The sequence below is a fragment of the Empidonax traillii genome, unplaced genomic scaffold (assembly GCF_003031625.1).
Source record: "Empidonax traillii isolate 1590-97213 ecotype Southwest subspecies unplaced genomic scaffold, ASM303162v1 scaffold485:size756489, whole genome shotgun sequence".
In the NCBI taxonomy this organism is placed as follows: Eukaryota; Metazoa; Chordata; class Aves; order Passeriformes; family Tyrannidae; genus Empidonax; species Empidonax traillii.
In genome coordinates this window covers 619,166-641,855 of record NW_020955678.1, presented here as the reverse complement: position 1 = coordinate 641,855, position 22,690 = coordinate 619,166, and the positions used below count along the sequence as shown (strand labels likewise).

Below are 22,690 nucleotides of genomic sequence, written 5' to 3'. Positions count from 1 at the left end.
AGGCACTGTTTTTCTGTGGCTAACTTTGCCCTAGATTGCCACTGCTTTTCCCTGCTCCATATAACCAGAGATGTACTAATGTTACAGAAAACACAGATAGTGTTTCCAGAGGAGAGAGCTTAAAAAATTTTAGTTTAACTCTCCCATGATACAAAAATTTCCAGTGACTGCCAGCAGTATAAAACCACCCTGATTCCCAAACCCTGCTGCCCTCCTCCCTTTTGCCTTGCTGGAATATGAGCTGTGAACCACCGAATGCTCTCCATGGCAAATACACCAGGTGCTTCAGCAAGGGCATAATCTGAACGTGAAAGGTGTAGCTGCACCCAAATGCAGCTTTTGGCTTTCCGAATCTCCTACCCCTGGCAGAAGTAAGATGGGAAGATCCAAGAAAGAGAGGTTTTTCAGAACTGCTGGTTTTATTGGCAAGTAGAGTGTATTTAGCGTGAAAATCAGTGAGATGGTGTATACTAAATCCTCAGTGCCTGTTTTTTGGGTCTCTGAACAGCTGCCTTGTAAGGGACCTGTTGCATATAAGTTACTCCTTGGATAAGCGTGGGATAAGCTGCATTTTGGATCCACATGTTCTTGGCTTCCATGTGGGAGACGATTGGTGTTTTATCAGCACAGCTTTAACTTCAGAAATTTGGAAGCGTTTTAAATGCTGTGTCATGTTTCACAGGTCCAGGCAGGGATAGGGATGCCTCAGGTCTTCAGAGGGCTTACATATTCAACTGTAATTTCATGGCAGCATTTCTGGGAGGTATTTGGGGTGGGTTTAGGGTGAGCAGTTGGGCTACTGCATGGTTTGGGTTGGAGTGGTTTTTTGAATTCTTTCTTTCTTTAAGGTATACAGACACTTCCAAACTTAGTGCATCTCTTTTCACACAGTCCAATTTAAAACATTAAAATGTATATAGTTCAGTGAAAGGACTATAAATGTTCACTCCTGCTCCACTGAGTGAACAACATGGCTGGAGAAGCAAGTGGTGTCATTAATGCCATATAGTTATGATGGTGCTAAAATTCCATGAGTTCAGACATGAGATTTTGATGCCCAGGGTCATGCTCCTAAAGGTACCTTGGACCTGTTCATCTCAGAACATGCTGTGAGTCCCCTGCTGCCATGCAAATGGAGAAAGTAAATCTCAGCTGAGAAATGTATTCTCTGAGGTTTTGGTAGCTGAATTTGGAATATGACGCAAACATGTGATTTACAAACCCAGTCTGGGGAAAGGCCTGTCCCTCTTGAGAAGACGTAATCTTTCCCTCTCTCTGCTTTTCAATTTAGGGGCAAGTATATATTCACTGATGGATCTATAAATAGAAAACTTATACATAAACACTTTCCAAAGCCCCAGAAAAACATTTAATGCATTTTTTTCTTTAAGATTTTTGAAGGTAGCTTCCGGTTAACAAGATGAAAGATTCCATTTTGCAGCTGCTAAACAGATTATTGATATTTTACTTCTTGATGCTACCACTTAATCAACATCAAGCAATTACTTCAACCCTCAAACCAAGGAAGTAGCACATGAAAATCTACAGCAGTGCAAAATTTACCTCCTATACCTCACTGCTTCAGGCTCTGCACCACACAGTTACTGTGGACCTGTGGTGCTTACTCTGTTTCACTGTCTCTTCAGCGTTCAGGACACACCTGCAGCTCCAGGATGAAAGCTCAGCATCTGGCCCCAGGAGCTCAGAAATGGGCCCTGCAGGCGCTGCCGCAGTCGGAGCCCAGAGGAAGGAGGAACTCTGAGTGCCAGGAGCAGTCTGTGGCAAGTGTTTGTTTGCAATGTACTCAGAGCACGAAGTGTTGTCCTGGGTTTAAGTCTCCACCTCAACCTTCTAGAGACTTAAAAACGTGATGATGGTAACGGGAGCAGTGACACTTAATATGGAACAGGGAAAGGGACAGAGCACTTCTCCTGTAGCAACAGACCCAAGACTTAGCTCATGTCTCCCACCCTTCAGCAGGACTGGCCCACTTGTCTGTCACAGATTTCCAGCTGGAGCTGTGACAGTGGTGAACCACCGTCCTTGGGGCAGATGACAAAGCTAAGTGCAGGATCTACTTGCTGAGTGTTATGGGAGCATCTTGGGGAGACACAGGTTCAAGGCTTTGTTCCTTGGTAAGAGAAGTCCATTGTCCAAAAGTGTTTGTATGCGTATCAAATGTTGATAAACATACCAACTGGTTGAACAAATTATATCACTCCTCCCTATACAATTTTGCTTTTCTTGATCTACCCCAGCTTAGGAGCACCGCTCAGGAAGAGCAAGTTGTTGAACTGCAGCACGCCCAGCCGCAGAGGCACGCGGCTATCCGCCTCCCGCACATCTGGGAAGAAACCACGGCGAAACTCTGCCTTTCAGCGAAGGCTTAGGCACTTTCCCCTTGGCTAGGGGGAGCCGAACACATCCCTGGACGCAGGAGAGGCTGTTCACCTGAGGCTGTAGTAGGAACACCGATAGAAGTTCAGGGAGCAGATCAGGGAGCTTGGCTTTTTTCTCTGACGGGAAAAGAGCGTGACCTCCAAGTGCGGTGCTGCCGTCGGCCAGTGCAATGAGTGCCGTGCCAGAGAAGGAGCTTCCAGGGATTTCTCTAGCCGTCGCGGCGCGGACACCGAAGCAGCCCGGGGGCGGTGCGGGGCCTACACCTCCCGCCAGCGACCCTCCCGTCCCCTCTGAGCTGACGGGGTCGAGTCCCGGGCTTCCCGCGGGAGGTCCCGGCTTCTCCAGCAAGCTGAAACAAGTTTTCCGCACCAGAGCGGCAGTGGGGTCGGGGTCCGGCGCCGGGGGCACCGCCAGCCTTCGCCCCCCGCCCCGTTCCGGTGTCCGCACGGCCCAGAGGGGCCGGGGTGCCTCTTCCTGGAGCCGTCCCGCCCCGGGGAGGGGGCAGCGGCCGCCTCCGGCCACACCTGTGGCGCAGCGGCGGAGGAAGCGCCCGGAGGTTGGCGCAGACGGGTCGGCGCCCGGCGGCACCATGACGGTGGGTGCGCGGCTGGGCGTCAAGGTGAGGGGCAGGTTCTCCCGCCGCGGGCCCGGCGACGATCAGGTCTCCATCCTGCCCGGCGAGGAGGAGGAGGCGGCGGCGGCGGCGGCTCCTGGGGGCAGCGCAGGGGTCCCGCAGGCGGTGGTGCTGGACGAGGAGGAGGGCACGGGCTCCAGGAAGGTGCGCTTCGCCGTCCTGCCCGGCTCCTACGAGCCGCTGCGCCCGCCGCGGGCCCCCGGCAAGCGGCCCTACGGGAAGAGGCTGAAGAAGTACGGGAAGGTGAGGGCACAGCGCGCCCGGGGCGGCCGGAGCGGGGAGTCTCGGCACAGGGATCCCCGGCATAGGGACCCTCGGCACAGGGATCCCCGGCACAGGGATCCTCGGCACAGAGACCCTCGGCTCAGGGATCCCCGGCACAGGGATCCTCGGCGCGGGGACCCGCGGAGGGGGCAGGCGGCGGGGTCTCGGCCCCGACTGTTCCGAGGGGCTCTGGGAAGTGCCCCTTGTCCCTCGAGCATTTCAGTGCTAGCGCCCAGCTCCGAGGCTGGGTCAGTCCGCGGGCTTGCTCTGGACCTTCCCGGGAAGGAGCCGGTGATGCTGGGGAGGGCCAGACACCGACCCTCGCCTGGATCAAAGAATACAAAATCTGCCTCTTTGGAGTGAAAATGACACTAAGCTGATCCATGTGACGGATACTTTGCCTTTCTTGGCTCTGCGTTTCCCTCGGCGTCATTGTTTTAACACTATTCCTTAACACTTCCAGTTAACTAATTGGCCTGCATTTTTTCCCCCTTCTACTGAAATGGTAAACATCCCTCCAGTACATTCCTTGGCCAAGTTTGCCTTCTAGGTGTCCCCTGAAAATCACTGCTATGAGTTACAAAAAAAAGTGCAACATGTTCTTCATCTGTAACGGCTATTTTGGATCAAAACTGTTCTTTTGCTTCTATGTGGGAAGTCACCAGCCCCACAGTCTGGTGATTTGATTTTCTTCCCACCACAACACGACTGTCTTTGGTTACAAAAGTGCTATGTGGCAGAATTCGATTATTTTTCTCTTGTTTATGTCACTTAAGTACATCTCAGGTATGTCTTGGATATTTGTAGCAAAAAATAGTTTCTATGTTAGCAGGAAAAACCTCTCTGTCGTCAGGATTCTTTTCCTACTGCAGAGATTACAGATGTCAGTGTGAGCCCTGACTTTCTACTGCATTCTTTTAAAAGTGATGATTTTGGTAAAGCTATGCTTGCTATGTCTGACATGCAGAAAATGCCAGTCAGCTCAACAAAGTTACTTACTTTTGAAACTGTTTTGAAATAATGTCAGCATAGTCAGGAGCTCTCCCTTAAATCCTACTGTTTCATAAAGATTTGAATAGAATATTTCATTCTTTTGTGATGCATTTGATACTTTGAGTTTCCAGCTCCATGATTTCCAGGTCATAAGCAGTAGGAAGCTGTCTCATGCCAGCAGGCTCAATCTGTACGCTGCAGTTTAGTGACTGTGGTTACATGGCAGCGGGTCATAACTTTGCTTCTGGTGCTATTGCTGTATGTGCTGTTGGTACAGGGACACTTACAACAACCATCAGAGCACAGGCCAGTTCTTGGACACTGCGTATTCCCTTTTTTGCTGGTCAGATGACATTCCTACAGGGAAGGTTTGCCAGCTTGGCCCTGGCATAAAGAACAAGTCATAAAAGTGCAGGTAAGGTCTGGGTAGGTAGAGTTGCACAGGGCAGAAAGGAAGGAAGAAGTCTCCAGTGTGACAGTGAGACTGAGGCAGGTGTGGGAAGGGCAGGCTGTGTGACTCTGCCTCTGGCCTCAGGCTCTGCCCCCAAGATCGATCTGCATTTTTATTTTGGCATCTTAATTCCCTTCAAGTAAGTTTCCATAGGAATAAAACCAGCAAAATTCAGCTATGTGGTGGTATCACGACAGCTGAAGGTTTTCCTGTGACAGTACCACTGTAATCCAGATTAAAGAAACCCAAGAAATATAATATTGACTGAGTTTCACTGATTTTAAAGTATTTACTCTGTTTTAATGTTTTCCATGTTACAAGAGATGCTTTTGATCTAGTTCCACACAACCATGAGGAGTTAACTAACAATTAATTATGATATTCCTCCCCAACTGACCACACTGTATTTGTTCCTCAACCATATGAGCAAAACCCATCAGAAGTGAAATTAAAATTAGATTAAGGTTTTCAGTTAAATAGTCTGTAACAAGTTATCTCTCTTATGCAGTACACAGAGGAGTTCTTAAACATGTACAGACATGAAAATGGATTGAAACATTCTTATTTTGGCCAAAAAAGTCTTAGTTCGACAAAAAGCAATGAAATTTCCACAAATGTATTCTCAGTGATTACTGTCTTTTTGTTCAGTTCCAGTTTTAACACCTTATGTGCTCTTAGAGTTACTAACGTAGTTAGAACATGTGTGTGTGGGAAACATGCACCTCTACAAACTAGGGTGAATTTGAACTAATTTTGTTCTTGAATAGCAGCCCACGTGAAAGCCTGGCTTCCTGTGGAGGCTGCATCCGTTCAGTTTAACTATACCCTGTGGGTGTGTATTTCTATACAAAAATAGATGGTAACATGTTTTTCCACGCTCAAGCCCTCCATTAGCTGTGGGAGAAGTTAATTTTCTGGGATGGCGACACTGGTTGTCAGAACAACTTCATGTGAAGGTGTTTTCTGCGGCCTCTCATTTTTTTTTTTTTTATCCCCTTTCCTCATCTCTCTTCACAGAATGTCGGCAAAGCTCTGCAGAAGGGATGTCGCTACTTGGTGGTTGGCCTGCAAGGATTAGCGGCAGCCTATTCTGCTCCCTTCGGAGTGGCAACACAGGTGGCAAACTTCGTCCGCTAGCGCAGCTCCGTGCACCCCATGGAGAGGGACATGAGGCTACTGCAGCTTTCTCTGGATTAAATTTGAGACCTGCATCCGAGAAACCTCTTGGACCAACAGTCCCAGCCCCACACCCCTGTGCCAGCCCCTTTTCCAAGACTGAGTGCTCTTCTCTGCAAAAACTTCCAGCGCTTTGTAAAATCAGATTGGGTCAAAGAAATGCAAGGATGAGGGAAAAATCTTTGATTAATTGAGCAGGAGTTTGTTCTCAGACACGAGTTTGTTTTCTAGAGCTTCGTGCTGTGTGTGAAAGAGAGCCAAGGAAGAATGGAAAAGCAAGTAGATGAGGGAGAGAGAAACGAAAGAAAATAGAGGATGAGAGCAGCTGGGAAGGTGGAGATGAGTTTGGGTAGGGACAGGAATTGTCAAAGCAGTGGAGGAAACAGATAACGAAGGTTTAGGAAAAGATAGTATTTGGGTTTCAGAGGTATTTTTGTGATTTGGTGGAGGTTTTTTCCCCTGGGAGGGTTAAGATTGTGAGTATACTTAAAAATATACTTGGATGTAAATGGACTGTGGCCTGAGACACGGAGAGCTTCATTGCGTCTTGGTTGTTCATTTCAAACGCTGGACATAATGAGCCTTTAAATCTTAAGAATGATGTAAAAACCCAGAAAGAGAATGAGTTTTGTATGTCTTCTGATTTTGGGGCATCAAAGGTTCACTGTGATCAACATTTTAAACTTGTTCCTCTGCTACTACAAAATCTGCAGATGTTTTTTTACCAAGAACAGAGTTTGTATCTGACATACCCGATTCTGGAAGCTGGGGCATAAAAACACCTAGTTCTCTTGTGTTCACCAGGGAAAAAGGTGGATTGCCAGCTGCATCTGAAAAAAAAAAATACATACAGCATTGGTGTAAGAATGTACAACTCTTGTTTATAAGAATTGGGCCAAATAACCTGCCAGCTCCATCTTCATTTCCGTATCTGGAAGTTGTAGCCAGAGGATGTCAATGTCAGATGGTTCAGCTCAGTAATGCAGGTGGGGCAGCTTCCATGTTGCACCTCCAGGGATGTAAATCTTGTATTGATGACACAGGAACAAGGTGATTTATGGGCCTTAAAAATTCTGTGAGTTTTGTTAGTTTGTTTCTGTCAGTCTTTTGTGGTAGCAGTAAAAGACTTCCCTGGTAGCACTTTCTGTGTGTTATAGATCTTTCTAGTTTTGATAGTGTTTGTAATCAAGGAGTTTACTTAAATGGAAATTGCTTGCTTTGCCTTCTCTGAATGAAGGGGTTTGTATGTCTTAGCAAACCACACTGTATTTCTTTTAAATGTAGCAAATGATTCAAAAGGGGTTGGGGGTGGGTTTATCCTCTTTTCTGACTGGTCTGTAAATAAAAGTAATGAGATCCATGTCGTGTTTTTACCTACACACACAAGTAAGCACTCAGAGGAGGAGTCTCTCAGCGGTGGTGCAGGCAGCGAGGGGAAGCTGCAGTGTAAACTTCCCCACGTTGTTTTGCCTGTGGCCTCAGTGCCCTTCCAGAAGGACTCAGTTGTAGCCCAGACTGCATGGATGGGCTCAGGAAAGGCAAGGTGTGGAGATGAGGCTGCAGAGGATCTAAGGTTGCACAAGTTGGGGTAGGAATAGCCACAGTGGGATTTCACTCATCGATTTTATGCCTTTAGTTGTTTGTCTTGAGCTTCTTCGAGGGGACAGACCCATTCCTCTGATCTGCCCCACCAGCAGGCCAGAGGGTTGTTGATATCGACTGTCTCTTCTGCAGTAAGAACAGGGCTGTCCTACCACCCACGTGCCACACCAGCCTGCAGAGTGTGGTATTAACTTTAGATTTTGTTACACCACTCTATCTTTTACAGTGCTTTTACAGCATGAATCATTAGACCTTTTTGTTTAAATTACTGAAGCCATGCAGAAGGGATTCGTGGCTCCATTCTTCTGTGTGAAGTTAGTGTCCATCTATTTCTCTGACTAGAAAGTCTGCTCACTCATTGCAACATGCAGGGTCCAGCCTGTTCAGTGCAGGGACTTTCCACTAAGGTAAACATGAACTTTAGCTCCCGAACTATGGTCTCTGCTCACCTGGTGCAACTTTAAGAGAATAGTCTGCTTGCTATCCATACGGGACCCGAATGACACGTACGTGGTGTTTCTGTGTGAGCCTGAGAAAAGCAGAGCTGGATGCACATTGATGGGTCAGCGTCAGCTGAGTGGTGTTTCTAAAACAGACCAAAAACAAAGAAAGAGGAGAGAGAAAGAAAAAGTAAGCAAGTAACCTGTGTTGTTGCCATAAAACAGGTGGTGATTCATTCTCCTTCCTCAAAATGAACTGATGGTTCTCACCGAGGCTACTAATTAGTGCTGCTTATCAGTTCTCTTTGAGCCGTGATTCACTCCTCAGCTGGTGAAGTGCATTTGTGAGGCCAAGCCTCGGCCTGAGGGTTTACCACTCTCCTCAATAGCCCAGCTGACACAGCAGCATCCAGAGAATCTGAATCTGAAGGGTGAGGTTCAGTTTTCAGCGAGGTAGATGGCAGAGTTCCTGTCAGTCATGGCAGCATCCCTGCTGGGCCAGATCTGGCTTAGCGCTGATGCAAACAGGTGGGACAGCACAGATCCTGCAGCGCTGTTGCTAAATGTTGTCTCTGTGATGTAGGAGATGAGGAAATATTCCCTGACTAACTCAGCATTGAGTGGCAGGTCAGCCCACTCAACCAACAAGAAATAGCAACCTCCATCTGAAACAGAGCTGTTGAGCTGGAATTCTGTGAGTGACTTGGAGGAGGTTTGGCTCCCCGGGCAGCCCTTGACAGTGTGGCAAGCTGGGAGGGGAGTCCAGGATTGACTTGGCTTCTGCACAGGCAGTTTGTGCTCTTAGCAAGGCTATCCTTGGAGGAGCCACCTCAGCAGGCAGAGCTTTTAACCCAGAGGTGCACACAGGCTCTTTTATTAAAATAGGCTTGTCTGCAGCTTATCTCCTCGTGCTTTTGAGGAACAAAACAGACACTTGACTCTCTCACAAAGGTGAGATGTGCTGGATACTACGGTACAGTGAGTACAGGGGGAAGATTTGATTTGACATTTGAGCTAGACGAAATATGTTCCTCCCTCAGGCACTTGTGTGGAGTTGCTTCACCTGACAGGTTTTTGTCTCCAGTGGTGTGTTACTGTGCTATCTGGTTCCCTTCAGATTTCTACACACCTTTCACTATGCTTTAGAACAAATGGCAGGATAAATAATTTTGGGAAGCTGAATACATGCAGGAGTGGCAAGAAGGAGGTAGTCAGCCTAGGAATGAACTCCATAACCTGACAGCCTGGCAAGTCACTTTTAATCTAAATCCCTGGCTGTTCCTAATGACTCCTCGGTGAGTCACAGAGCAGAATAAAGCATATTTCAGCTGTTTTTGCCAGAGTATTTGATTACTACTCTGGCTTACCATAGGCTCTGAGGAAATGGCAAAGGACTCATAGCTATTGTCCTTTGTCCTGCAACATTAGCAGCAAGGAAACACTGTAGCACAGCTTGCTTTTGAAGTGCAGTGACTGAGGAGAGCTGTACTACACCATGGCACACCAGGTTCACTTCAGGGATGAATGACCTTCCTGACCTCAGCCTGTCTGTAAGACTGGGACAGGGGCAGGTTTTGTGTTGGGGTGCTGTAAAATGAGTTGTCTCTTTTTCTGTATCCCGAGTCCCTTGTTAGTTGGACACTGGCCTCTTCTGAGACAAAATTGGTCCTAAAATGTGTATGAAGTTCCTGCAGTTACCTGAACAGTGTGCTTTGGAAATCCTTATTTCTTCAAGGACCAGTAGAGTGTCTGAAGAGCTTGTAGACTAATAGAGATAATTAAATTAAAAAAAAAGTAAAGGAATAAAATCCTTGCCTTCCTTCTCCTTGTAGGAAGCAGCACGAGGCTGACAGGCTTGTTCAGGTTTGGGGTGAAGTCTAGCCTCAGGTCAGAGAGGGTGGTGCACCTTCCTGAATCCTGTATCACATATGAGGACAGGGACAGGACTTCTGACTTGTTCAGCTGGAGGAGGGAAGACTTATGAGAGACTTGACAGCAGCTTTCAAGACCTAAGAAAAGATTGCCAAAAAGATGGAGCCAGGCTCTTCACTGTGGACTGCAGCCAGACAGCAAGAGGCCATGGTCATAAATTCAAACTGGGGACACTAATATGATCAATAAGCATTGAAAGAAGAGGTTTCTTCAGGAGGCTGGGAAGTGTCTGTCCATGGAGGATGTCAAGGCATGACTGTTCAAAGTGGAGGACAACCCAGTGTGAATGCAGTGTTGACCCTGCCGTGAGGAGGAGGCTGGAGGAGAAACTCCCTGGGATCCTTCCAGTTTGGATGAGGCTGTGAATGGAATCCTGCCATGGTATGCAGAAAGCTTATAAATTTACCTGCTGTATGGAAATTTAAAAGACTGATATCCTCACCCTCGCTAGGAGCACTGACGCTAAGAATAAAGCTTTGCTTCTGGTAACAAGGAGCGACTGGCGGAGGTGGCAGCGCAGGCTGCCTGAGGGGCTGTTTGGCTCCCCACAGTTTCTGCTTCACTGCGCTACGCCGGCTGTAAGGCAATTGTCCTTTACTGCCATCTCCTGGGAGAGAAACAGATTTCCAGCCTTGTCTGCCTGCCCCGTTGTTCTGCCTCATCTCCTGCAGGGATTTCCTGCCTTCCACTGGGCTGGCCTCCCGGTTTGTCCAGATCCATCCTCAGGATGTTGGGTCCCAGAAGGGTAACGTGCGTCTCCCGTATACCAGCGTTTCCTACCCAGTGGAATCCTGAGCCTCCTGTGTGCAAGTGTTCCAAATTTGTAGCCAAAAGAACGTTGTTCTTGTGGGTGGGTTTTTGGTTGGTTGGTTGGTTTTTTTGTGTGTGTGTTTTGTTTTGTTTGTTCGTTTTTTCTCTTTTTTTTTTTTTTTTTTTTTTTTTTTTTTTTTTTTTTTTTTTTTTTTTTTTTTTTTTTTTTTTTTTTTTTTTTTTTTTTTTTTTTTTTTTTTGTTTCCTGTAACACCTAAAAATGCATTACACTTTGCCCTAAAGTTCTTCTTGTGCCTTGGATGCTTCACTGGAGGTGAGGGGATGAGCCACAGCCACTTCTTCTTTCTGAATCTCATCTTCTGCTGGAAAAATGACAGCTGCCTATATCAGGATGTGTGATTTTAATGGAGGGCAGCAGACTGGAATGGCACACTCTCCCCAGGAGTTTTCTTGGACTCCAGCTCCAACATGCTGTGTATACTTTCCTCCTCATGCTTTCTGTTTCTGCTCATCCTCCTATTTCTGCTCCCATAAAGGAATTCTTGCTCCTTCCTTTCCCTGGACACTAAACTAGCATCAGATTGTTTTTTCAGCTGTGCCTGAATTAGGGAGGGGACTTTCCTGTCCTTGGTGAATCCCATCCTTCCCTGTGATGGCTGCTAAACCACGGCTGCAGAAGTATGTTAATCCTTGTGCTGCAGAACAAATGCCCTGCTCCCCAGTAAAGCCTCTACTTTGGTCCTTGCCTGCTTTCCCAGATGACATGCAGCTCTATCCTGACTATTTGGACTCTTAAAGCTGCCTGGTGGGTATTGTAATGGCCAGTCTCTTTGCGAATGAAGAACCGGGGAAGGTCTTTACACCTTCCAGCCTGCGCATTGGATTTTTTAGGTGAGACACAGTGTGCGCGGAACTGAGTCCACCCTTTAATCCTGAGGTTCATCTGCCAGGGCCAAGCATGCTTGGACGGTGGCAGCGAGGTCCTCAGGACGTAGATGGATTGCCTTACGGGCTAACGAGCTTCCATCTGCCCGGGGAGGGGCCCCGACCGGGAATCGAACCCAGGTCTCTGCAGTGACAGTGCAGTGTCTTTTCCCCTAGACCACCGGGGGGTATTGTATTCACCTGGAGAATAGCATTTACAGAACATGGGGAGAACTTGAAATGTCATTAGCCTGTGCTAGTTAATACTGGGACAAACCTGCCTGGAACAATCATTTCTGTATTGTCCTGGTGCATTTAGACAGATTGAAGTTTAGCATTTGACTGGAAGAAAAAGACAAATTTTCAATTCATCTTCCTATTGGCTGGACAGTGACCAAAGTAGCCTATCAACCTGTCTGGGTTTTAGGTATATATGATTCTCTGTATAGGAAAAACCTCACCATAAAAAAAGATCCTTTTATCTCACTGCTCTGACTCCATTAAATGGCATTTATCATTAATGACTCTATTTATAACTCTATCATTGCCAATTACTCGCCCGAGACTTTTTCCATACATGAATTTCAGTGAGCTCATTTCTAGTGCATGACTCACTGAACTCTGATTTCCTTCAAGATTTTAAGAGGAAACAGCAATGCTTTTATCCTCCTCTCCTCTTTGTGAAGGAATCTTTTGAATTTATTGGGGTTTATAACTTCTGAAAAAGGATATAATTTGTCTATGTGTGGGTGTAATATGACTTTTATCATATATTGTTGAAATCATCCTATGACTGCATACTTAGCATGTCATCCCCTCAAACCCTGCCTTTTGCTGAATTATCAGAGAGTCACTGAAAAAGTAACTGCCATATCCCCAGCATGGGCATTTAATTCCTTCACTGAGACAAGCCCAGCCTACATTTAGCTCCTTCCTAACACTCTATCACCTAATTGAGGCCAGCATTTTGCTGTCTTTGTCACAGGGAATTTTTCCATATTGTCCATCCAAACGTACCCTTAAGCGCAGTATATTATGCCTTTCCAAAGTTCAGTAGTGTGCACATATTGAAAACCTATAAGATCCCCAGTCACTTGTCTTTTTTTTTGTGGAAACAAGTAAAATTCTTTAGCTCTTTCCTCCTCATTCATCTTATACGTCTGTTCGAGCCGCTGCTACAAAAGAGTCTAGGTTTGCCCACTGCATCTGAAGGCAGATATGTCACTACTTTTTCTGTAAAATTTGTTCCACTGAAAATTTGTCCTGTGCTTCTCAGTTAACACAATGCTTTTTCAAGATAGGTCATCACTGCTCACTTTCATGACTGAGAGAGCCTGGTCCCAGTTTGCTGCAAGATTGGCACTGTGAATCCTTCATCTGATAAGACATCTTTCAAGGAACCTGAGGCAAGAACCTGGTGCAGAGAACTTCAGCACAACTGTCCCGAAGTTTGATGAAGTTAGAAGGAACTGAAAACACAGTAATTTCCTTTTAAGTGCAGGAATACTCTGGCTACGAAAAATACAATTCCATCACACAAGATGCTGTGCTTGGATTGTAACAATACCAGTACCTACACTTTGTCAGAGTGGCTCAATTCACATTGCTTAATAGCAGAAGGAGCTGCTGGCTCCTAGGTAAGCACAGACATGCCTGGAATGGAGGATTAAGCAAACCTGCTGGTCAAGCTCTTTACTGGAGGCTGTTGGAGAAGTGCCCAGTGCATGAGTGAAGAGGGCTTTTCTTAAAGCCTGCAGTCTAAGACCTGAAATGTTTAGCCACAACCAAGCTCTCTGCAGCTATTTCTGATTTTACATTCCTTGTATCACAGCAAGAAACAAGAGATTATACAGACGCTGCTACCTTCTGTTATTTCTTTAATCTCCTCACCATATTCTCCTAGAAGAATTAGGGCTGAATGTAACAGCAGCTATTTGGGGCTGGTCTGAACAAAATCTCCTTAGACTCCAGGTCAGTAGACCTAGGAAATGAAAATTTAAGGTCCTTCTTAAATTTAGAAATATTTTTTCTTTTAACTAATATTAAATTGTTAGCAAAGGTGAATTATTTCTGAATTTAGTTAATAAGTCCTTCAAACTAAAAACATCTGGTTTTGTACACCACTGTGCTGCCTTATTGCAGTCTTCAACATCCTTATGAGGGGAAGTGGAAGGGTAGGTACAGATCTCTTCTTCACTCTCGTGACCAGTGACAAGACTTGAGGAAACAGCATGAAGCTGTGTCAGGGGAGCTTTAGGTTATGCATCAGTAAAAGGTTTTTCACCCAAAGGGTAATTGGGCACTAGAACAGGCTCCCCAGGGAAGTGGTCACAGCACCGAGCCTGACAGAGTTCAAGATAATATAATGGCCAGTCTTCGCGAACGAAGAACCGGGGAAGGTCTTTACACCTTCCAGCCTGCACATTGGATTTTTTAGGTGAGACACAGTGTGCGCGGAACTGAGCCCACCCTTTAATCCTGAGGTTCATCTGCCGGGGCCAAGCACGCTTGGACGGTGGCAGCGAGGTCCTCAGGACGTAGATGGACTGCCTTACGGGCTAATGAGCTCCATCTGCCCGGGGAGGGGCCCCAACCGGGATAGAAGCGCTTGGACAATGCTCTCAGGCATCAAGTGTGATTCTTGGGATGTCCTGTGGAGGGCCAGGAGTTGGACTTGATGATCCCCATGGGTTAGTTCCAACACAGCATATTCTATGATTCTATGGTAATGTGTAACTATGGGGGAGCTGTAGCTTCTCCCAACTATACAGGTCCCTACTTCTCCGTATTTATGCTGGCAAGGTATATATACACACCAGACCTATTTTCTCTGGCACCCAGATAAAGCAATCAAGCAGTGAATCACCCAATTTTTTTCCTCTTATCCCAAATTCTGTTATTTTGAGGCCTCATACAGAAGTTTGAAGATCAGAATCTTTCTGCATTTTGTAATTTACACAGTGGAGAATACTGCCAGTGCTCAAGTAATCAGAGGAGTTAGTGACTCACTTTTGCCTTAAGCTTATGAAAATAAGTAATAATGTTTGTCAGGAGTGGCCAATTAATTTTGTTTTCATTCATTGCATTTAATCCATCACTTTTTTTGTTAGATTCTAAAACCAGTTTGTGGTTTTGTTTTTATCTCTTTAGTACTTACCTTAATGTGTTTTGATTCATGCTTGCAAGCACAGCTCCTCAGACAGTCACTGCAGTTTTGCTGAACATTTGCTAATACATTAGATGCCTGGTTCCCCTTACAGCACTTTTCTGCTCCTGTAGGTGCAGTTGCAGATTAAAGATCTCTGTATGAATTCAATTAAGTTCAACGAGATATAGACTCCATGTTAAATGAGAAGGTTAATGGTTACTAAGAGTGTTCAAGGGCTCTCAGTCTGCTCAGCACGGTTGGCTCTCCTCTCATGTCTGTGATGGAGTCATACAAGTCATCACAAGTAATTATTTTTGACTCAATGGGTCAATGATTTGAAGGTGGTGGGGCAGGTCTGGTCAAACCAGACCAAGCAGTGTAGCACTTATGATTTACCTGAGCAATATGGGGGTCTCAGGGGTATGAAGGAAAGGGTATCTCACCACGGTGAGTGGTCACAGCCTGTCTGTACTGCAGTGGGACAGTATGTGATGGATTCAGGCTTGCTGATGGGCAGCTGCCACAGCTCCCAGGAGTAAGGAAGGTCCACGTGTGTGGAGATCAACCCTGCTGGACACACCCCTCGAGTCCCATCTAAAGTGTACCAGTTCTGTCTCATTTCAGACTGTCCTTTTGGGGACACAAGAGAGAGCAGGAGGGTAGGGCTGTACTGGTGAATGGAGGAGGAAATCTGCAGTGTTTGACAGAACCCCACATCCTCCTGGGGGGCCCTGGGTTGCTTACAGGGACCTCTGATCTTGAGGCCAGGCAGTGTGACTGAGCAGAATAGAAAGGAAGCAACCCTCAGAAGATCCTCATGCCACAGATGCAAGAGAGGTAACTTATCTCAAAAAAAAAAAAAATTTCTCTCAATAAAGTATAAGAAAGGGTTTCAAGTGATGTGGAAGGTAAGCAGGTCGCAAACTGTCTCTGCACATGCCTCCCCCGCCCAGTCCAACAGCAGCACAAGGCTCTGCTGATCAATAGTTAATCTCCAGAATAAACTGGGCTTGCCCCAGGAGTAAATTCAAAATAAACACAATTCTTTCTTATCCTTAATGTCATGGTCTACTTGAGAAGGGGAAAGGTCTCAAAACGCATGACTGGTATTAGTGTGTGATTTGAATTTCAAAGTGGTGAACAAGAGGGCAAAGGCATTGCCCTCCCTCCTACCTTTTCCCAAAGCTAATGTTACCAGAGACCTTCACCTTAAAATCAGTCAGTAAAATGCAAATAAGAGGGGGCAACCACCCAAGATGGCTGGGAAATTGCTCAAGTAACACTGAGCATCCTGATGAGGAATGTACATGTTACTCTTTTCTATACCACAGATGGTCAGGTGGACTGTTAGTGTCCCAGCACTGCTGCCTGCCCAGCACCCCTCATCTGAAAGAAGCAGGCAAAGACATCTACAACAAAAACAGATTGATTTCCCTTCTCTGTCCTCAGGCTGATTCTCATGTTTCTCATGATTCTCAAAGAATCATCTCTGATTCTTTTGCACTATTTGTGTCATGGTTTCATGTTCACAGTCATGTCCTGGTCCTTTTATTGAGGACTCCCTTCTTGACCATGAGGAAGGTCAGGGTTTTGGGGGTCTTGCTGTCACTGCCTTTGCTTCTGACATCCATCACTTTGTCTTCATCCACCAGCAGGTTGTCACAAATCACTTTTTGCCAGCTACAGTGATTCCAGTTTGGAGGAATATTTTCTCATCCTGGCCTGTGATCAAACCCACTTCTCAAGACAAGGCAGCTTGGGGAGCTGGCAGTGAGGAGCACTCCTGGCTTAGCTGCTCACACACCCCTATTATCAGAGAGGCCCATGACAGCCACATCTCCAAGATTCCTGTCTGCCAAGACGGTGCTGATGTAGTACATAAAGTAATGCATCATGGCTGAGCTGTCTGCATCTTTCAGAAACACCCAACACCAAGCTTCCCCGCTTTCCACCTGCTGGGGCTTTGGTCTCAGCACACCGATTTCAGTTTGGGAGTTTGGTGTTCAGATCCTGGCAAGCATGAATGGGAGAACTGGGGGAAAACAGCAGCCAAGGCTCTTGCTTTCCCTGTGAGGAGAGGCCTGTGGTGACAGCAGTGATCTCCACTCCAGCCTGTATTTGATGTCATATTTGCCTTGTAGGTGGGTATCCCACAGAGTCTCTTCCCTGTGACCCTGCCAACAGGAAAGAAGCTCTCAGAGAGGGTCTCACGAGTTTAGTACCAAGCAGCTGGGGCAGTGGTGAATATATCCCGAATATATCCCAAATACATCCCAAAGCAGCCGAACGCCACGGGACACCCCTTCCACATTAGGTGCCCACCACATTAGGCTGCTCTTCGCACCGGTTCTTTACCTCCATCCCGTTACCGTCCACCCGTTCCCCGCTTCTCCGAGTCAAACCAAACGCGCCAATTTGACGCGCTCCGCGCATTTCCACCCAACCCGCACTTTTCCTGTGGCACCGCTTCTAATGAAAGCCCGGATATCAGAAGAAACGCATCCACTGCCGGCGCTGTGCCGAGCCGGACGCTCAGCCCTTTACTTTCCGCGCTGTGACCGCCCTCTTTCCCCCAGCGAAGGTCGCGACCCCGCTGTCCCCTCAGCCCGGGGCGAGTGCCGGCCGGGCGGCGCCGGGGGGGCCGGAGGGGGCGGTGCGGGGCCGCTCCGCCCACCGCCCTCTCGGTCCCGGCGAGGCCGCGGCGAGGCCCAGTCGCCATGAGCGGCCTGCGAGGCTCCCTGGGGCCAGCCCGGCCGGGCTGGGTGTGGGGAGCGGCGGCGCTGCTGGCGCTGGGCGCCCTGCTCGGAGCCTGGCGCTGGGCCGGGCGGCGCCGCCGCCGCCGCCTGCAGCGGGTCGGGACGGTGCTGAGGCTCTTCGTGTACCCGGTGAAGTCGTGCAAGGGGGTGTCGGTGCGGCGGGCGCAGGTGACGCCCATGGGGCTGCGCAGCGGGGACATGCGGGACAGGTACGGCGGGGCGGGCCGCGGGGTTCCCCGTTTGCCGGCTGCTTTCCTCAGGGCCTGAGCGGGGGTGGGGGCACCTGCTGCTCCGAGGGTGCCGCCGTGCCCGCCTCTAACGCCGCCGGGCGCGTCTCTGTCCCCCCGGCCCGCCGCAGGTTCTGGCTCGTGATCACGGAGGATGGGCACATGGTCACGGCCCGCCAGGAGCCGCGGCTCGTCCTCATTTCTGTCGGCTGTGACAGCGGGCACTTGACCTTCGATGCCCCAGACATGGAGAAGCTCTGCGTGCCTGTGAACGTCCCCGGGAAAAACCCCGTCCATAACTGCAGGTACCGAAGAAGGTTTTGTTGGCCCCTTCCCCTGTCTCTAAATACTGTCTTACTCACATCCTTTGCTTTTCAAGATTGTGTGAGGCTTTGCATTTTGTAATGCAGAAATTAGAGGGAGAAAGTTGGGTGCTTTTGCATCTTTTCTGTGGGGGTGTGTCTCCCCATCTGGATAATGGAGAGAGACTTCAGACCAGGGCCTGTACTGATAAGATAAGGGGCAGTGGTGTTGAAATAAAAGAGGGTAGGTTTAGATTAGATAAAATGAAAACAGTTTTTACAGTAAGGCTGGTAAGGCACTGGAACATGTTTCCCAGAGAAAATGTGGCTGCCCCATCCCTGGCAGTGTTCAAGGCCAGGCTGGATGTGGCTCTGAGCAACCTGGTCTAGTGGGAGGAGTCCTTGCCCGTGTCAGGGAGATTGTCCTAGGTGATCCTTAAAGGTTCCTTCTAATCCAAACTGTTCTGTGATTCTGTGAAATTCTCTCCCGTGTGTTACACAGGAGGCCAGGATTGATTGTCATAACAAAAGGTCTGGTTTTAATCTGCTAAACACTGGTGAAAACAAATCTCATGAAATGATGACACAGTGTCGAAGACCATGCATTATGCATTAGCCAAAAGAACTGTGGTCTTGCATCTTCATAGAAAGTTATGTTTGCTCATTAGTTTTTACTTCTAGTCTTCTCACTTTTGCTTAGGTGAGCAGTTGCATCTCAGAGCCTCGGTCTTGCCCTTTGGTGTTTCTTGATCACAGCTAAAATCTGCATCAGCATTTCTGGATGCACACTGGCCACTCAGAGCTGGTGAGATGTCAGAGTTGAGATTCCCTCACCCCTGTCTATAGGCATTTAACTGAGGTGCCTCGATTAAAAACTTGGTTGCCCAAGGCTCACACTGTGGTCACAGGGGAAAGACAGGCATCCCTGGAGACCAAGGCATTCCCTGTAGTTGCTACCTGAGAGGAGTTTCAGGTGGATGGGTTACAAAGAGTGATTTAGCTGTGTGCGTAGTGTTTTGTTGTATGACTTCAGGCCTGGTTGTTTTATCCATGTATTAATTCTGTGCTGGAAAACTGCCAGGGGGAGCTGGAAAATCTTTTCTCTGCTACAGTGTCAATTAATATGTAAGAGTATTTAAGAACTGTAAATGGTGTTAGTCCCTACAAAGATACTGGTCAGTGTTTGGATAGTGGAGGTGGTTAATGCACCAGCTGCTATAATTAAAACTAAAAGCGCTGGCAAGGAGCTGCATTTGCTTGCTTTTAGCATAAATCTGTTGCTGTGGAAACCCTTGATCAGCATAGCTCAGTATCTCTGTTTATACAAGGCAGGTGCAAGTTACAAATAGTAGTGTTTCTCATGGAGGAATGGAACAGTCTTTTGAAAATATGTGTACAATGCCTATATGTTAGCCAGTGACACATGCATACAAAAGCATGCAGTTTTCAAGGTGTTATTTTTCTAAACTTCGTTGTGCATTAGAAAAATATTTAAATAACCTAATACATTTCAGTAATGAAAAATTATCTTGGATTTTCCAATTTTAGAACTTGTTGATTTGTTCTTCTGAATTTTTTTTCTTTCTTTCTTTGTCTTAATAAACCTGCGCTCTCAGCCTTTAAAACTGCTAGAATTTAAGAATGCAAATGATCAAATTTAAATGCATGTAAACAGACTGTAAGAATTACCAAGTTGTCTGGCATTGTGGGTGGTGTCATAGGATGGGAAATTAGCAACACCCATAGCTGGAACATTGCCTTGTACTTCTCGGGAAGGATCCTAAGGGTTTGTATGACTCTTTCTGTGCTTAAACAATTTGCCATTTGTAAGCTCAAGGCTGACTCTTTCCAATCCATCCATAAAACAAGGTTTGGGAGTGTTCAGAGAAATGAAGATTGGGGTTTTGCTCCCAGATTCTTCCCTTCCAGCATGTGAGTGCAAGTAGCTGTCCTGCTGCACAGTGTGCTCTGCCGGCCCTGCACAGGCTTGTGTGTATTCCAGCTCTGGGCCAGCACGATGCCTTGACGTGGGTGCTGGCTTGTGCCCCAAAGTTTGTAGCCAAGGCAGTGCAATAGTGCCTCTAGCTGCATAGGGCTGTGCAGATGACAGTCTTGAAATTTGCTAACTCCAGTTGCGAACTTTACATGGATAATTAAAATCCTGTCTTTGGGAGAGTCAAATGCAGGACTGAAGCCAGTGCATAGGCACATCATCTGTTTGTGCAAATGTTAGAGGGCTTCTATAGCACTCTGGTTAAGAAACCTTGTGCTCTTCACTTGTGCCCAGTGTGAGTATGTCTAACACTTGAACTGCATGATCCATTCCTATGGGATCCCTGTACCACCGAGTGCTTAGGATAGATCTGCTTTGTGAGTGGAAAACAGTAGTGTTTGAAGCTGTAAAACCCTCACATCTGTTGACCTGCCTGTCAGAAGGCACACAGGGACTGTGGAATGGAAGCAAGAGAGAGATTGCTGTCTGCGGCAATGGCATTTAATCCCAGCCTTTGTTGAGGAGCAGATATAGGAATCCCAGCAAATGGAGCAGGGATATTGCTGCTGGCACCCTAAGGGTTCATCTCTCCCTCCGATGAGTAGAGGAGGGCTCTTAGGGCTAACTCTGGATGAACTGTGTGGGCTTCTCTGTGCTTAAAGCTGTCCAGGATATGATTGCAGAAGTATAGGAAACTGCAGTGTGCTTGGGTCAAAATGGCTACTTCGAAGAATGTAACAAAACTATTCATGACTGTTGTTGAAGTTTATTGAAAGGTTGAGTTGAGGTCTGCCTTTTCGTGCCAGGAAAGTGTTCCTTGCGTAAACTTGTTTGTGTTATGGTGCCATTGGCTTTTTGTGCACTGTGGACTTTGTTTCCATTATAAATTTTTAACCTCTCGTAAGATATTGATCTATTTTATATGTGAAGTTTGAGCTTAAGTTTCACTCACCTCTAGCTAAATTTTTACAGCACTAAAATCTGAAGGAAAGGTTCCTTCACAATTAGGGACACTTACAATTAGTAACAGTTGTACATGTCAGTTATGGTACCTAATCATGTCCTTTCAAACTGTCACTTATTTTCTGAAGTTAATTACCTTTCAGTTGATTTCTTGGTAGAAATCTTTTGGTACTGCAGTCATGTACAAATGCAAGAGCAGACCTGGTAAACAGGTGGGTTTGTTACTGGCTATAGATTTGAGAGTTGGCACTGGGCACCTTAAGGCTATTTCAAGGCTTATTTCACCAGCTGGTATTGTCCAGCCATGTCCATGTTACTTAGCTTTCCGAAACATGGTGGCCACAAGGAGATTGCCCACTGGGATTGATCCTTGTGCCAGATTCAGAAGCCAACTTCCAGCTCATTATCCTTCAGGGGATTTGTTTTCTGTATATTGCTACTACTATTAAAACATGTTGTTTGCCTTCAAATAGTAAGCATCCTCGAACCTTCATCTCTCCAGCTAACTTGCTGATGTGTTGTTACTCTTCAGGGTGTTTGGACAGGATATCCAAGGCAGGGACTGTGGTGATGAAGTGGCTCAGTGGATCACCACTTTCCTGAAATCACAGCCCTATCGACTGGTGCACTTTGAGCCCTCCATGGTGCCAAGAAAGTCAAAGAAGACAATAGACCTTTTCCGAAGCACAGATGAGGTAAGTGAATGTTCTTTTCTTCAGAGGTACTTCCTTTTAACCATTTCCCACCCATTCACCGAAACTTGTCTGTTCCACCATTGGTGATTGAGCCCAGTTTAGCAAGGTGTGTAATCATGTACTTGAACCATGTGAGTATTCTCCTTTTCTGTGGTGAGCTGACTTGCTTAACTTTTACTTCTAAGCTGTTGACCATTTGCAGCTAAAGAGTCTGAAACTGATATTTGAAGAGGAACCTTTTGTGTCTCAGTGAATAGAAGAAAAAGTTACATTTTTAAAGATGTTTCGATGGTGTCATCTGTGTTGCATAGAAAGCCTCCATTCCCTATCCCTTGTTAGGTCTGACAGTGTACTGATACAAATTGTTACTTCATATTTTGTTTAAAGGAATGATACTCAAACCAGGGCCTTATGGCTGTGGGCCTAGGAGTTGAAAAGAATGTTACAGAAGTTTCATCTTTTTCTGTGGAAAGAGACTCGAAGATGTGATATTAGAGAAATTGAACGCAGATATGGAAAGGAGGTGGTGTGCTCAGATATCCTCGTGTCATTTGAACCACTGACACCCTTCTTGTTTGAACAACTCTCTTGGGTGAAGGTAGTTTGAACTGTCCCTGGCGGAGTGTAAGGTTTTTAAACAAATTAGAATTATGAGTACCTTGTCTTACTGGTGTTATTATTTGTATGGCATCAATATCGTGCTTGTTGCACAAAGAGAAGAAGGTGTATTCAATTACAGATTTACAGATATGCTTTTATTATGTAAGGGCACTGAGATCAATACAGAAGACTTGGTTTCAGCAAAAGGATGTGAGATTAGGAGGGGTGACATTCAGGATCCTAGCATGAAAAAAGGGCAGAATTTTTTGTATAATTATTTCAGTAGTCGTCATCATGTGATGGCTTAAAGGCATGTGCAAGGATAGGAGGAAGAATAATGTAAAAGAAAGTCAGGAGTACTATACTCTAAAATTCTTGCCACAAATTACCTTTTTTTTTTTTTTTTTTTTTTTTTTTTT

The 22,690-nt window shown here is 46.5% G+C and overlaps 2 protein-coding genes across 2 annotated transcripts in view; both read left to right on the top strand.

Annotated features, from left to right (window-relative positions):
• The first annotated feature begins 2,922 nt into the window (after positions 1 to 2,922).
• CUNH1orf115 (chromosome unknown C1orf115 homolog) lies at positions 2,923 to 6,697 on the top strand. The gene is made up of 2 exons (XM_027896192.1): positions 2,923 to 3,277; positions 5,760 to 6,697. The coding sequence occupies exons 1-2, from the start codon at positions 2,990 to 2,992 to the stop codon at positions 5,877 to 5,879; spliced, it is 408 nt and encodes a 135-aa protein (XP_027751993.1). The 5' UTR covers positions 2,923 to 2,989; the 3' UTR covers positions 5,880 to 6,697.
• Positions 6,698 to 17,437: 10,740 nt separating this feature from the next.
• Positions 17,438 to 22,690, top strand: part of LOC114063726 (mitochondrial amidoxime reducing component 2-like) — an 8,381-nt gene continuing 3,128 nt past the window's right edge. The window contains exons 1-3 of the mRNA XM_027896190.1: positions 17,438 to 17,700; positions 17,850 to 18,023; positions 21,509 to 21,671. Coding sequence (XP_027751991.1) covers positions 17,453 to 17,700; positions 17,850 to 18,023; positions 21,509 to 21,671 — 585 coding nt within the window. The 5' untranslated portion in view covers positions 17,438 to 17,452. The remainder of the gene's footprint in view (positions 17,701 to 17,849; positions 18,024 to 21,508; positions 21,672 to 22,690) is intronic.

Excerpts from the sequence above, each read along its gene's own strand:
- CUNH1orf115 (XM_027896192.1), top strand. The coding sequence starts at position 2,990 with ATGACGGTGGGTGCGCGGCTGGGCGTCAAGGTGAGGGGCAGGTTCTCC. Across the intron at positions 3,278-5,759 it reads GGCTGAAGAAGTACGGGAAG|AATGTCGGCAAAGCTCTGCA; the intron begins GTGAGGGCACAG and ends CTCTCTTCACAG.